The sequence below is a fragment of the Mixophyes fleayi genome, chromosome 12 (genome assembly GCF_038048845.1).
Source record: "Mixophyes fleayi isolate aMixFle1 chromosome 12, aMixFle1.hap1, whole genome shotgun sequence".
Lineage (NCBI taxonomy): Eukaryota > Metazoa > Chordata > Amphibia > Anura > Limnodynastidae > Mixophyes > Mixophyes fleayi.
Window position 1 is genome coordinate 27,845,973 of NC_134413.1, and position 14,181 is coordinate 27,860,153.

General features: G+C 40.8%; 1 protein-coding gene across 6 annotated transcripts in view; it reads right to left on the reverse strand.

Annotated features, from left to right (window-relative positions):
• Positions 1 to 14,181, reverse strand: part of LOC142108965 (deubiquitinase DESI2-like) — a 77,681-nt gene that overhangs the window by 20,872 nt on the left and 42,628 nt on the right. Inside the window, exon 1 of one of the 6 annotated variants that reach the window (XM_075192942.1) lies at positions 9,426 to 9,509. The exons of the other annotated variants lie outside the window; for them this stretch is intronic. Coding sequence (XP_075049043.1) covers positions 9,426 to 9,449 — 24 coding nt within the window. The 5' untranslated portion in view covers positions 9,450 to 9,509. Of the gene's footprint in view, positions 1 to 9,425; positions 9,510 to 14,181 lie in introns of those variants that run through there. 6 annotated transcript variants of the gene reach the window in all.

The following is a 14,181-nucleotide window of genomic DNA, read 5'->3' on the forward strand; positions in this document are numbered from 1 at the left end:
AATACCTGCCAGGACCGAACGATACACGTAAGTTATTAGTCTCCTAAGCCTTCACCCTTTACATATATATTAGTAATGTTTTCGTACAACATAAAGAGAGTGTGTGTTTGCCTAAAACATAGATTCTTACCAAATGTAACCCTAAACTTACATATATTTCTTTATTATTTGCCAAGCATGCTGCATAACAGTATTATCTGCCGTCTAGTATTTTCTCTTTTGTAAACAAATATTTGCGTTATTACCTTTGCCTAAAAAAACATCTTTTCTTGGCAATGCAGCAGCAATAGTCTTGCACAAAACCCCATATTATAGTGACACTCCGTGTGAGACTCCTCCCCTTATCACAGGACAGTTTCCACCATGAAGACACTGCGTGCTCAAACATATAGGTAATGTAAGCGCTATAATAAAACTGCAGTTAAATGTCAGTCTCAGTAATGCATGGATCAGTCATCTTCTGAAAAGGACAACATATTTGTAGATGATTTGCTGATCTGGAAACACCTTCATGCATCCGTGATTACTAGCACTTTCCATGGTACATGAGCACACACATTCCACGGTGATTGAGCACACACTGCTGTAATTTCCTGGCTCCAAAACATGTTTTTAATTTTGTCAACTTTACCAATACCAAGTAATGCAATTTGACTGTGAAATGACAAGCAGGTTCCTGTCTTTTTTTTTTTTTTTTTTCAAACCTGCTGTTTAACAGGAAAGACTGTAATTAAAAGGACATTATATTGAAAAAAATACTTATTTTAAAACACACAAATGCAGATTCCAGGGTACACCCCTATGTTAGAGGTAATAGTTATTGCATACTTGCCAACTCTCCCGGAATGTTCGGAAGACTCCCGAAATCTGTGTAGGTCTCCCGAACTCTCGGGAGAGCAAGCAAGTATCCTGGAATTTATTTGCCATAATGACGCGTTTCGCAGAGAATCGCGGCATTTTGGCCCTGCTCCCCCCGTCCTCCAACCACGCCCCCTGCCCAGGATCTCCTGGAATTAACTTTGCAGGGGTTGGTAAGTATGAGTTATTGTTTGGTATTTCTCTTTTTCTCAACCATCTGATCACTTTGGAAAGAAAGATGATTTCTATGGCCATACCTGGTGCAACTAATATTACTTTAACAATGCATTCCCCGGTAGGTTGAAAAAAAGCTGCGATATCTGCGGCTATGGCCTACTAATACATTGAAACAATCTTTAAATATGCGGCTATCCCCCGAAAATTGCTGTGTTCCACTTTTTTTTTTTACTGTAACATTAATGCCTTTAGTATTATCAGGTAACAATAATGCAGGATTTTTTTGCTTTTGCAAATTGCACAGCAGACCTTCCCCCGATTTCAAAAGCACAGGTATCTTGAGATCCGTGTCTTGCTGAATTTGAGCACGTGCAAAGCCTAAATACGTGCATGTGGTACAGAACGCCCATAGTGGGAAGATTTTATATATTACACTATAAAAAGAAACTCAGCATATGTACATAATGTCTCCTATATTACTTGCCATTTTAAAGGCAATTACCATCTTATTTTTCAGTGACAATGAAAATATTCTTATGAAAAGGTTCTTTTATTAGGTGCATTATATATTAAGCTGCACAGCTAAATTAAAATTGAAGAGTTTCAATCAACGGTACTTAATCAGTCTATCTGCATTAATCAAGCTATTAAATGCAAAAGGTGATTTATTTATTACCATGTTCCATGCAAAATACAGTGCGTTGGTTGAACATCTAACTAAAAATCAGTATAGGAACACATGAGTTGTATTGAGGAGAGGCTGAGAACACACATTTGAGAACATTTATAAAGAAATATGGGATTTAAATAGGGAATAGGGAACAGATAGTTGTGATAAATGGAACATTTTCTAATTGGTCAAAAGTCTTAAGTGGGGTGCCTCAAGGTTCCATGCTGGGGCCACTCCTTTTTAATATACAGTATTTATAAATGACCTTGGTGATGGTTTAGAGAGTAAAGTTTCTAATTTTGCAGATGACACTAAACTCTGTAAGGTAATAAAATCAGAGCAAGATGTAGCTTCTCTATAGAGGGACTTAAATAAACTGGAGGATTGGGCGGCCAAATGGAATATGAGGTTTAACATAGATAAATATAAGGTTATGCATTTAGGGAACAAAAACAAGAATGCAATCTATAAATTAAATGGAATTAATTTAGGAGAATCTATAATGGAAAAGGATTTGGGAGTGCTCGTAGACAGTAGACTTAGCAATAGTGCTCAATGTCAAGCAGCAGCTGCAAGGGCAAACAAAGTATTAGCATGCATAAAAAAGGGTATAGATGCAAGGGAAGACAGTGTAAGTTTGCCACTGTATAAATCGTTGGTAAGACCTTATCTTGAATATGCAGTACCATTCTGGGCACCACTCTATAAAAAATATAATTTGGAACTAGAAAGGGTTCAGAGAAGGGCGACAAAATTGATAAGGGTATGGAGTCATTAAGTTATGAGGAAAGATTAGCCAGTTTAGGCATGTTTACTTTAGAAAAGAGGCGTCTAAGAGGAGATATGATTACTATGTACAAATACATTAAGGGTCAATACAGAGAACTTTCATGAGAAGTTTTTACCCTAAGGACAATACACAGGACATGTGGTCACGCATCAAGGTTAGAGGAGAGGAAAATTCACAACCAGCAAAGGAAGGGGTTCTTTACAGTAAGGGCAGTCAAGATATGGAATTCACTGCCAGGGAAGGTTGTGATGGCAGATTCAATAGATATGTTTAAGAAAGGGTTAGACAATTTTTTTGCGGAAAAGTGTATCCAGGGATACGACCGTTAATTAAAATGAAGGATAGTAGTGGATATAGGGTAGAAATAGGACTGCAATATTGGGTCTGGGGGGATTTTCACAATTGAAACAGATTGGTAGTTGCTTACTCTGGATCAATTTCACATATAAGTGAGGGATCGCAGGAGATCCAAAATAGGTTGAACATGATGGACTTGTGTCTTTTTCCAACCTCATCAACTATGTTACTATGTTACTATGTAAAAAGAGGCTATTTGAGATTTTCATTAAAGAGACTATTATATTAAATTACTCCAAATTCTGCTAGTTCTTCTTTACTCCATATACATAACTGCCCTCCACAATCTGAACATTTCAGCACTCATCACAATACAATAAAACAACATATTTATATTTTTTACGGATAGTAATGGTAAGCTCCCCTTTTTTCTGGTGCAGGAAGGTCAGTGTGTGCAGTTCCACCTTCTGCAGACTGGAGGCGTCCAGGGCCTGATTAAAGGTTCAGGCTGCCCTAGGCTAATATGCTCATAGCTCCCCCTACCTTCCATGCCAGGCTAACAGATCGTAGGTAAAAACAAGCTCATCCTTATTTTAAAATCCAGCTTCCTTCATCCCCATCCCCCTCTAATGTTTATGTTCCTGTATTTTAAAAACTCACTATTAGATAATCATGCCCTGGGGGCACAGGAGAAAACACACGGCTATAAGGGAAGTGCAGTATGGGGATTCACAGTGCATTCGTTGACCGGGGAACCCAACACCGGGACAGGAGCAATTTAAAAAAATAAATACAAATCAGCCCCTCCCCCGACTCGCGGCACCCGACCCCCCCCCCGACTTGCGCCTCCCCCCGGGGGTGCTGCGAGTCGGGGGAGGGGCCACACAGGGCTAGTATGGTGGCTGGTCTCCTCCCTTTGTGTCACATGGGACGTGCACCACATGACAGGTGCCGTCCCATGTGTGAAGGGGATGAAGACTCCACAGCTCCTAGATGGAAAAAGGTAAGTTTGGGGAGGGGTGGGGTAGTATATTAATAGTGTATGTATTATGTGTGTGTGAGGGGCCACTGTGTGCGTGTATTATGTGTGTGTGTGTGCGCGAGGGGCCACTGCGTGCGTGTATTATGTGTGTGTGTGTGCACGAGGGGCCACTGCCTGCGTGTATTATGGGTGTGTGAGGGGCCACTGTCTGTGTGTATTATGTGTGTGCGTGAGGGGCCACTGCGTGCGTGTATTATGTGTGGGAGGGGCCACTACGTCCGTGTATTATGTGTGTGTGTGCGAGGGGCCACTGCGTGCGTGTATTATGTGTGTGTGTGAGGGGCCACTGTGTGTGTGAAGGGGGCGGGGCCCAAACCGATATCTTGCCTAGGGCCCCATGAGGTGTAAATCCAGCTCTGATTTAAGGACAGAGTTTGATCAAAGGAGGCTGTTTTTTTCTGTGTATACCCTTTCAGGGCTGTAAAGCTATTAAGGGACATGGTATGGCTGTTTTCTGAGTCTGTAAGCGCTGAAAATAGAAGTCAATAGGCTGCAGTGAGTTAGCTAACAAAATTACATGTAATGTCAAACATCAAAATTATCACTGTAGGGGAAATATTACATCATATATGCCCACTCTCCTGCAATGTTCGAGAGACCCCCGAATTCTGGATAGGTCTCCCGGGAGAGCAGTCCAATCTCCCACATCCTGCTCGCTTCCTCATGAAGTAGGCAGGACGGGAGCCTCCGTGAGGCGTTTTTCAGTCAATCGCGTCATTTTGGCCAAAATAACGCGTATCGGCGTCCCTCACCCCCTTCCGTCCTCCTCTCCGGGATCTCCCAGAGGGGAGGTGATAAAAGGTGGTAAGTATGTATTACAATTACACTTGTGAACATTTAAAAATGCATTTCCCAAGTTGTAAGTCAGGATAGGAATGGACGCTTTGCCATGTGTCACATTTGTATTTAGTTTTCTTGGGGGATTTTTTTTTTATTACAGATTAGTAGATTTGCACATATAACCGTGCTTCCCTGAATGGTACATAAAGTATCGGTTGATACTGAATTACACAAACCTGAAAGGAAATGTAATATAATTTTGCAGTAGAAAAGAGGCTCTCCTGCCCCCCCCCCCCCTTGCTGGACAGTGTGTGGCTTCACCAGACAGTGGGCGTGATTGAGTGGATCAGGACAGGGTTTGTGTGAATTGGGGGTGTGCTTTGCACGGATCAGGGGAGGAGGATTTGTGTAAATGACCATTATAGAGTCTCAATGTAGACCTACAGGTTGGAGTTTTAATAAAAGTAACATTTTAACTCTTTAATCCCCAGATTGCTCAACTTAAATGAAACCTTGACCATCCCGTGAGTGCCACAGTGGCCGCTGAAATAGTCAATGATCACCTGTTGTTGCTGCCTGCAGCAGCAAAAGAGTTAATGTGTTTATAACATAGTCTATGACCTAAGTTTAGTCTCATTAATTTATATTATCAGCTTCTCCATTCACCATTCTGCCTGCCCATCAATCACCAGAAGACTTTCTTTTATCATAGTGCTGCAGCCTATAGCTCATCATCTCTGGTCCATTAATCAAGTTTAAAGAAGCCACAACAGCTCTGTGCTGTAGCTGCTATGTCCGGTGTGAGCGGTATCTCATATTAGCATGTTTCTGGGTGACTTAAGAAGAACTGAAAATACAAGATACGAACATGTGACCTGTCCTCCAATCTTTATTAAGTTCAGGTTGTGCGGAATCGTAACCAGATGAGGTGGCATCTCCTCTCCCATACATCCAAGTACAATGCATAATTAGCGTTAGTCTATCTCCATATCTCCCACACAGATACTGTCCCAAGCCTGACCCACTTCCTCTGTATTGGTAACCAAGGCAGCAGTTGCCTAGAAGGCAGGGCCATCCTCCCTCTCCCGTGCTTATTTTAGCTCTTCTATTTCCAAATACATGTTTTGAGCAGCGCTGGGTAACCAGCAGCTTTCCTGAGGCCAGCGGAGAATAAATAACATCTCACTTAAGCCTCTACTCTAGTCTTTGTTATACCAAAGAAACACTATGGTCCATGAAGTGGCAACCTTTACCAACGTCTGTCTGACAAAGCTGTGCTAGTGCTTTGATGGGATGACATAGCTGAAACAAATTGATCATGACCATGATTTTCCAAGCCAGTGTGTCAGTCCACATTCCAAATATAGGAACTCTTCTCTTACATCCAAAAATCAGGACAGTCATCATCATTTGCTCTATTAACTCACATTATCATTTATTTATATAGTGCCGCCAATTCCACAGTGCTGTATATCTGTCATTCACATCAGTCCCTCTCCCATTGGAGCTTACAGTCTAGTCTAGGTTTTTGAGTATGGGGGAAACGAGCACCCAGAGGAAACCCAGGTAAACACATAAACGCCACACAGATAATGCCATGTGTTGGGGATAACACTCATGACCCCAGTGATGTGAGGCAGAAGTGCTAACCACTAAGCCACCGTGCTGCCCATACCACATGATTCAGGACTCTTGGTTATTATGTAATGAATACAGTTGCAGGTGAAACAGCTGTAATGAGCCCTCATGATCTGCTGCAAGTACTATATGTGACCTTCTAGCCCCTTCATGGATAGCGTTGCCAAGTCCGCCATTTAAAATCAGAGATGTTTCTGCATTAGGCAAAGTATTGCATAGTACTGCAGTCCCCATAATTTTCAATGGGGCCTGCGGTCTGGTTAAATGGATCAAGCTCTGAAAAGCTTAGCTTTTTGGAGCTTGACCGTGATTAGCCATTCAATCCTATGGGCAGAGCATCGCAGAAGAAGGATCCTCGGATCCCTCTCTGGCTTTATTGTGCTCTCCCCTGCGTTTTTTATCTGTGTTGTCCTTGCACACTAAAGTTCTCATTAGAACAAAGTCATCACCAGGACAGTCTCCTATCGGATGCACTGTTTCGACATGATTTTAATGGCAAATTGCTCTGTTAACTCATTTGTCATCGCTGCGATGACAGGTGTTACTTAACGGAGCAAAAATGTTAATAATGATAAACAGGCCCCTATACATGTCGTTTTCAATGGCCAACTAAACATTGGAATCAAAATATGGTGTGTATAGGTTTGCTTTCGGTTTCATTAATCAATGTAGCAGAAAAACTGCTGCATTGCTATTTTTGACCAGCAGGTGGTGAGCACACAGTAAATCCTACCCGATGGCTACTGGCTAGATATTCAGGATTGTAGACTATTCTATGCAGGATGACTAAGAAAGGAATAAAAATACAGAGCTGTAACATATAGCAATGAAATGTCACATGTTTGACTGCAAAAACAACAACGATGTGAGCTGGTAATTGCGAGAAGAAGTTCTAAATAAATAAACACGAATAGACTTGTGTCTCTAAATTGCTGTTCCAATGTTCCTTATGCAAATGAGATAAGACTTGTATACTAAGTGTACAAGTATATAAGTCTAATAGCATAATGTCAATGGAACAGCAATTTAGAGACAAGAGTCTATTTGTGTTTATTTATTTAGAACTTCTCGCAATTACCAGCTCACATCTTTGTTGTATTTGCTGACTAAACATTGAGTTTTATCAATTTTTAAGTGACATTTCATTGTTATATTAATAAAATATATTTTTAGTTACACTCCTTTTAACATCGTATTGGGCTCTTTTCATTTTACCAGATACAGCGCTGTATTTTTTTTCTTTTCTTAGTCTGCCTACGTATATTAGGGCTTTACATACCCCCATTTACAGCTGCAATACAGGTTCACATAAATAATTAGGTGTTTTCCATTTGCATTATATTTCCTTTGGTTGTATATTACTGTATATTTCTGCTTTTAGTTAGGAGCGATTAGGGAGGTGATCTACTTTTCTCTCCCCCCCTCAAGATATTTGTTCAATTACAGATTAGACTTACGGTGCGCCAATTAGATCTATATGTTGTATATTCTATGCAGGACTCGCATAGAAATGGTTATTTATTAAAAGCAAACAGTGCAAACATGTGCACCTCCTTGTGTATTTATGTGCATACCAAAGTGCACACTTTTCTCTACCTGTGTGCAATCCAAACACTGGAGATCATTTACAAAAAATATTCACAACACACCACAAAATATCTTGGTTTTCCACCAATGTGCCTCTATTGTCTCTGGACATTTGCTTCTAGGTACTTTAATAGCACTGGTTCCTCTATCACATGTCAAACTTACCTGTCATAACTATTGCATCGTGGTCCCACCAATTAGCTTCATTGCCTTTTTGGCTAAGGCCCTCCCATTTTTTTCTCGATAGAGCAGAACTGTGAATGATTTAATTTGCAAAAACCTTTCACAAGTACCTCCCATTATATATAAACTCTTCAAAACCAGTTCACTTCTGCTTTCATGATTCCCAGATGAGGAAGCCAATGAGAACAGCAATAGGCTTCAGCTGGATCCCATAGAAGAAGACCACTAAAACCATCCTGAGCTTTTCACAGCTTAATAAATTAACTAGTGCTGCTATTCCCATAGAGGTCTATGGGGACAGTGGTAAACTCCGCCAATGGGGTTGCCAGAGAAATCTTTGAATTCTCCGGTGTTAACCATTTCTTAAATAGAAAAAAATGGTGAAAGATTCTTTTGCCGGTGTTTAGGCTTTTCGTCGCTGTCACAAACGCCCAGCCTGTCCCAGATACAGCAATCTGAACAGCTGGCCGTGACTGGCATCAGCTTAGTCACTTAGCAATGAATACACCTTTTCTGCCACCATGAAAGATTTATTCTGGTGTCCTTATGTTCACCAAAACCACTTGTTAATGTTTCACACTCAAATCCCTGGGCTTCGTAAATTCACAAAGAATCACGGAGAACACACTAGATTAAATTTATTTAATCTAAAAAATGGTTCCAAGGCTTAGTTCCAAAAATTAATAACAAGAAATACAATATGTTTGCACAAATTAATTTCAAAATATAAAATAGTAAATTAAATCCGTATCACTACTTACTAGTTAAGATCTGGCGTATGAGGGAACACAATTGAAGAAAATGTGACATTTCAGTCTTGATAGACCCCCTCATGGAAATGCACACATTATTGTCTAAGTCAGAAAGTTTTAAACCTTTTTACCCCACATAACTCTCACCCCCCACCTTCGGAGTTTAGCTGTTAATAAGGACAGATTGATTTCCCAAATGTCACAGGGCTTTCAAAGTGAGCTAGGGATGTCCTGAGACCGGGAATGTTCACAGGACCTTGAATTCTCACCTCTGCTCATTCTGCTTGAGTGGCTAGATGGTTTACAACTTTGGGGCTTCAAACTCCTTCAAGATCCTATCTTTCCCTGGTCTGGCTATTTTCAACAGATTAATGACACTTGCATAAGTTCAAACTCATGTCATCTAGCAAAGCACACGTTGAGAATACATTACCAGGTTACATACAATATACATTGTCATGCATGAATTCAACAGAGAATAATAATCAGTCATTAGATATACTACATAATCGATACAGCTGCTTCTCAAATAGACCCCTAATCTGTTTTGTAACAGCTACAGGATAAGCAAAACAACAGGATTGTGTATGTATCAGTAGCACACTTGCTGTAAACGGTTATTGCATATGGTAGTCTATAAATACAAGCTACCTGCTGGGTCACTTTTTCAGTCATCTGTCTGTTCCTAGCTTGAATCAAGTAAGTGTGTGTTTGACCATGTGTGTTTCAACTGAAATCAATAAAAAAAATTTTAATTAACATTAATCACATGATCTCACTTTGTTTTGCATTTATTAATTAAACACTAGCATAAAGGCATCTGTTCCAACTTGCCACACATATTTGTTTCACCTATAACAATAAATAGATCACCACTTCTGATAAATTCTTCACCAAAGCAAACATCTACCCCTCAGCTTTCAAGATTTATTGCAGGGACAGAGGTTAGAAATGGAATTAAATCAAGCAGTCCCGACTTTACTCTTAACAGATTGTTCTGATTATTTGTACTGACATGTACAAACCTGATGTGACTGATCAATGCAGACAGAAGGAGGATATCTGGCCAGTACTGTAAAAAATAAATCTGGCCTCAATGTCACAATACTGGGTCTCCTGCTGGCTCTCTACCTGTCCCAACCAGCAAACACTGCCCTTAGAATAAGCCAAGAGTGACTCCAGCACCCGAATTAGCACCATTAGGCTTATCTGTCAGTCTTAACCCTTACCCAGTACCATGGATACGGAACTTCGCCTACACAAATACCTTTACAATAAAACAGTATTTATTTTGTAATGAGTCCTAGAATGGATATAACACTTTAAATTAACATGCAATTGCAAATCATATTACAACATGTACAGGATGAACTATACAACACAGGCAATCTACTTAAAAAGCCACCCCCTAGTGCCATTCTTCCTGGTAATAGCCCAATGGTTGCTATTCTTTGTCTGCCAGCAAGGCAGTGGCCAAGTCCTATGTCGCCCTGCTTTTGGCAGGCACACACCAACAAAAGCAGAGTCCAAGTTTTCAGAAATTCTGGACTGTCAGTAAGAATCACCACAGGCTCTCCCGGCCATTGTTCTTTATGACCTTCCCTATCCCCATGGTAGTGCATCCTGGTTAATGGGAGGAAAATACCTATATTCCTAATTCTTATTAGTACCCTTTATCTCTTGGGTTGTGGATGGCTTCACAAAGTCTAACAATAAGTGTCCTTTACAATGGGCATGGATATTGCACAATTAAGGGGTGTATAACTATCACTGTAGTCCTCCTTCCAGTTTTACCTCTGGGTATCTTTTGTCACCTGTTCATGGGGACCGACCGCTGTGGTAAAAGTCACTGAAAGTTCTTGATAACACTGAAAACCCTTGGGGTGGTCATAGCTTGTTAAGAGAGAAGCCAACATCTTAAACAAGGCATATTTTACATGCTATTAAATACAGGTATTTTTACATATTGTAACCACATGGCTGCATTTAAGAGTGGACGGGCAGGGCCACCGTCATCATCCTGGATACATGGGTCCCAGATCAACTTAACCTTTATTGATATTGCCCTGTTAACCCCTCTCTCGTCACATGCCATTTTGTGGAAACAGACAATGGCTCCCAGTAGATCCTTAAATATTTTGCTACCTGAGGCGACACCTGAAAAGCCTTTGCTCTCATAACTTACCATATTTGCACTACAAAACAATAATATAGTCAATTTAACCATGTTCGTCTTTCTATCAATGGAGAAACCACTCATTTACACTTTTGCAGCAAGAAAAATGTATTGCTTAGGCCAGGGTTTCCCAAACCCAGTCCTCAGGGCTCCCCAACAGTGCAGGTTTTCCATATCTCCTTGCTGGAGCACAGGTGTATTCATTACTGACTGACACATTGTAACAGATCTACAGGTGGTACTAATTATGTCACATGTGATCCAGAAAACCTGCACTGTTAGGGGTCCCTGAGGACTGGGTTTGGGAAACCCTGGCTTAGGCGCATTTCACAAGTTTCAGAGCACCCATTGCTTGAATTCTTCAAAACTGGGGATGCACATTGATGAGCAGTGGAAAGTGACCACGATTAGAACAATCTGTAGTCAATTAGAGTATTTTGGCACAGCAAATCTGTGCATGCCACTGTATAGGTAAGTGTGAAGAGGGGCTATTCTAATTTGTAGTCAGTCTGAGCATCACTAAATATTAACAGCACATAACATTGATTGCAGGATCCTGTCAAACTGGTACTGGAAGATTGTAGAGTCAAACACAACTCTACTGTGGCACAGTGGTTAGCAATGCAGTCTCACAGAGCTGAAATCATTACTTTAACTCTGGCCAGGACCCTAGCTGTGTGGAGTTTGGATGCTCTCCCCATGGTTGTGTCTGTTCAGTCCAGATGCTGCGGTCTCAAAGTCCAAAAACATACTTGGCTTAATTGGCTTCTAACAAAATGGACCATAGTCTGTGTGTTGGAATTTAGATTGTAAGCTCCACTGGGGCAGGTACTGTTGTGAATAGCTACATGTCCTCTGTACAGCGCTACGTAATATGATTGGCGACGGCGCTATAAAAATAAATGATAATAATTCTATGGAATTAATTTTAAACTGTGGTGATACCCAGGAGAAAGCGTTATCCCTAAGCTCAATTTTGTCTGTTTTGCCTATTTAGACACTAGCGAACAGAGGACCTGAGTGACAATGCAAGGGAGGAATATTAGCTCACCGAGACTGATGCTAAATAAAGCACATATATTTAAGCCACCAGGAGGTTCACAGCAACTAATACAACAATTCAACTAAAATACTAAATAATAAATTTACAAGCTTAGATACATGGGAAACAACAACAACAACCGACTGACTTTTATGCCTCTTGGATATCAAACTTGCAAAGAGAATAAAATGGAAGTCCGGCAGTTTAATGCTCTCACATGTCTGGGGAAATTCATCATCATCACCATTTATTTATATAGCGCCACTAATTCCGCAGCGCTGTACAGAGAACTCACTCACATCAGTCCCTGCCCCATTGGGGCTTACAGTCTAAATTCCTTAACACACACACAGACAGAGACATAGACTAGCATCAATTTGTTAGCAGCCAATTAACCTACCAGTATGTTTTTGGAGTGTGGGAGGAAACCAGAGCACCCGGAGGAAACCCACGCAAACACGGGGAGAACATACAAACGCCACACAGATAAGGCAATGGTCGGGAATCGAACTCATGACCCCAGTGCTGTGAGGCAGAAGTGCTAACCACTTGGCCACTGTGTTGTGCCAACTTATTCCCAACACTACCAGGAATAGAAGGCTGCACTTGGATCAAGAGAATCGCCGTTTTTGGCAGGCCCACTCCAACTATCTCAATTGATAGAAACGACAAGGCAGTGAATAACTGTTGCTTGCTATGCAGCCATACACAATTCTTCTCACACGCATCAACCAGATGTGAACCTCAGTTTATCCACCAACCACCTGAGCCATCCCCAGGACATGGCCTTTTATCTGCCAGAAATTCCTGCACTTTCAGGGTTGGTCAACTCAGCTGAGTCCATGGGTGTTGGTCTGCCGTTGGGATAGCTCCAGAGTGCTGGGGTGGAGACCTGGGGAGGACAAGGTGACAGCTTATGCAGGAACAGAGGGCCATGATAAGTGGTGCTACCTGCATGCTTGCACAAATGTTTAATCCCTTTAGCTCCTTGGTTTTGTGCCTTAAGGGCCTATTTATTAAATATTAAAAAGCCCTACCTCTGACAACAATGGGTGAAAAGTGATTATAACCACTGGTGAAGAGATTCGCTGTCTTTCTCTAGTGAAAGCTTCCCCATGCTATTTAACAAGGATGCAGTGATACATTTACCCCACAATCCATAGCAGAAGATAATGATTGAAAAATTGATTTATTATTTAAAGTGAATTCAAGCCAGGTCTTTCAGATCCACCAAGCATGTGCGCTCTGGAGAGTCAGGTCACGCATGTGCAAATACCCCGATGCTGGCCCGTCATCAGGGGGAAAAGCTTTAATGCTCCCGGCCAGTATATTTAAAAAATAAATTGTGCTGCGATAAGCAGTGATAGAAAATGTGTATTACTGCCGTGGTTTAATCAATAGTTCCACTGTCCTGTTGAAAGCATATGGAGAGGAACATACAAAGCTGTGAAAGGGAGAACAGTTTGGCGCATAAAGTAACACGGTGGAAGAGACACTTTTGAGAGTTAATTGGACTACAAGCAACATGAGCAATCAATTTCTGGTCTTATGTCTATTGTGAAGGGGGTCCCAGGTGGGCTTGACATTTGACATGACATAATAACACACATCTCACTTGTATAAATGAATTCTCTGCCCGATGAAGACAACTGCATGAGGCATTTGCCTTTCTCTACCTTGTAGGCATAATAACCTTAGCGGTGTCTCCATTTTCCAAAATGCTGCAATGACATCAATTGTCTATTTCGCAGATAGATGAAACTAACAATTTATTTGCTTTAATATTGGTGTCTAATAATGCTTCTGTCTTTCAGTAGCCACATACACTATATCCACCACCAACTACAATTGATAAACCCTATGTAATTGTTTCCCACACTTCCTAGATTGTAAACAGGGTCATGTTCACTTTCTGTATCATGTTCTATGTTATTTATTTATATCATAATCCCTTCAACGTACAGCGCTATGTAATTTGTTGGCGGTTTATAAATGGATTATAATGGAACAGGATAATAATAATAACAATGCTTAATGAACACTCCAAGATTTCAAATAAAAAAATGCAAAGCTGGTCCACAGTATCCCCCATCTGCACAGCTACACCTCAATCACTGTTATTATTATTATTATTATTATCATCCTTCCACCGCCATATTATGTAGAGTATTGAGGGGACCAAGATACAA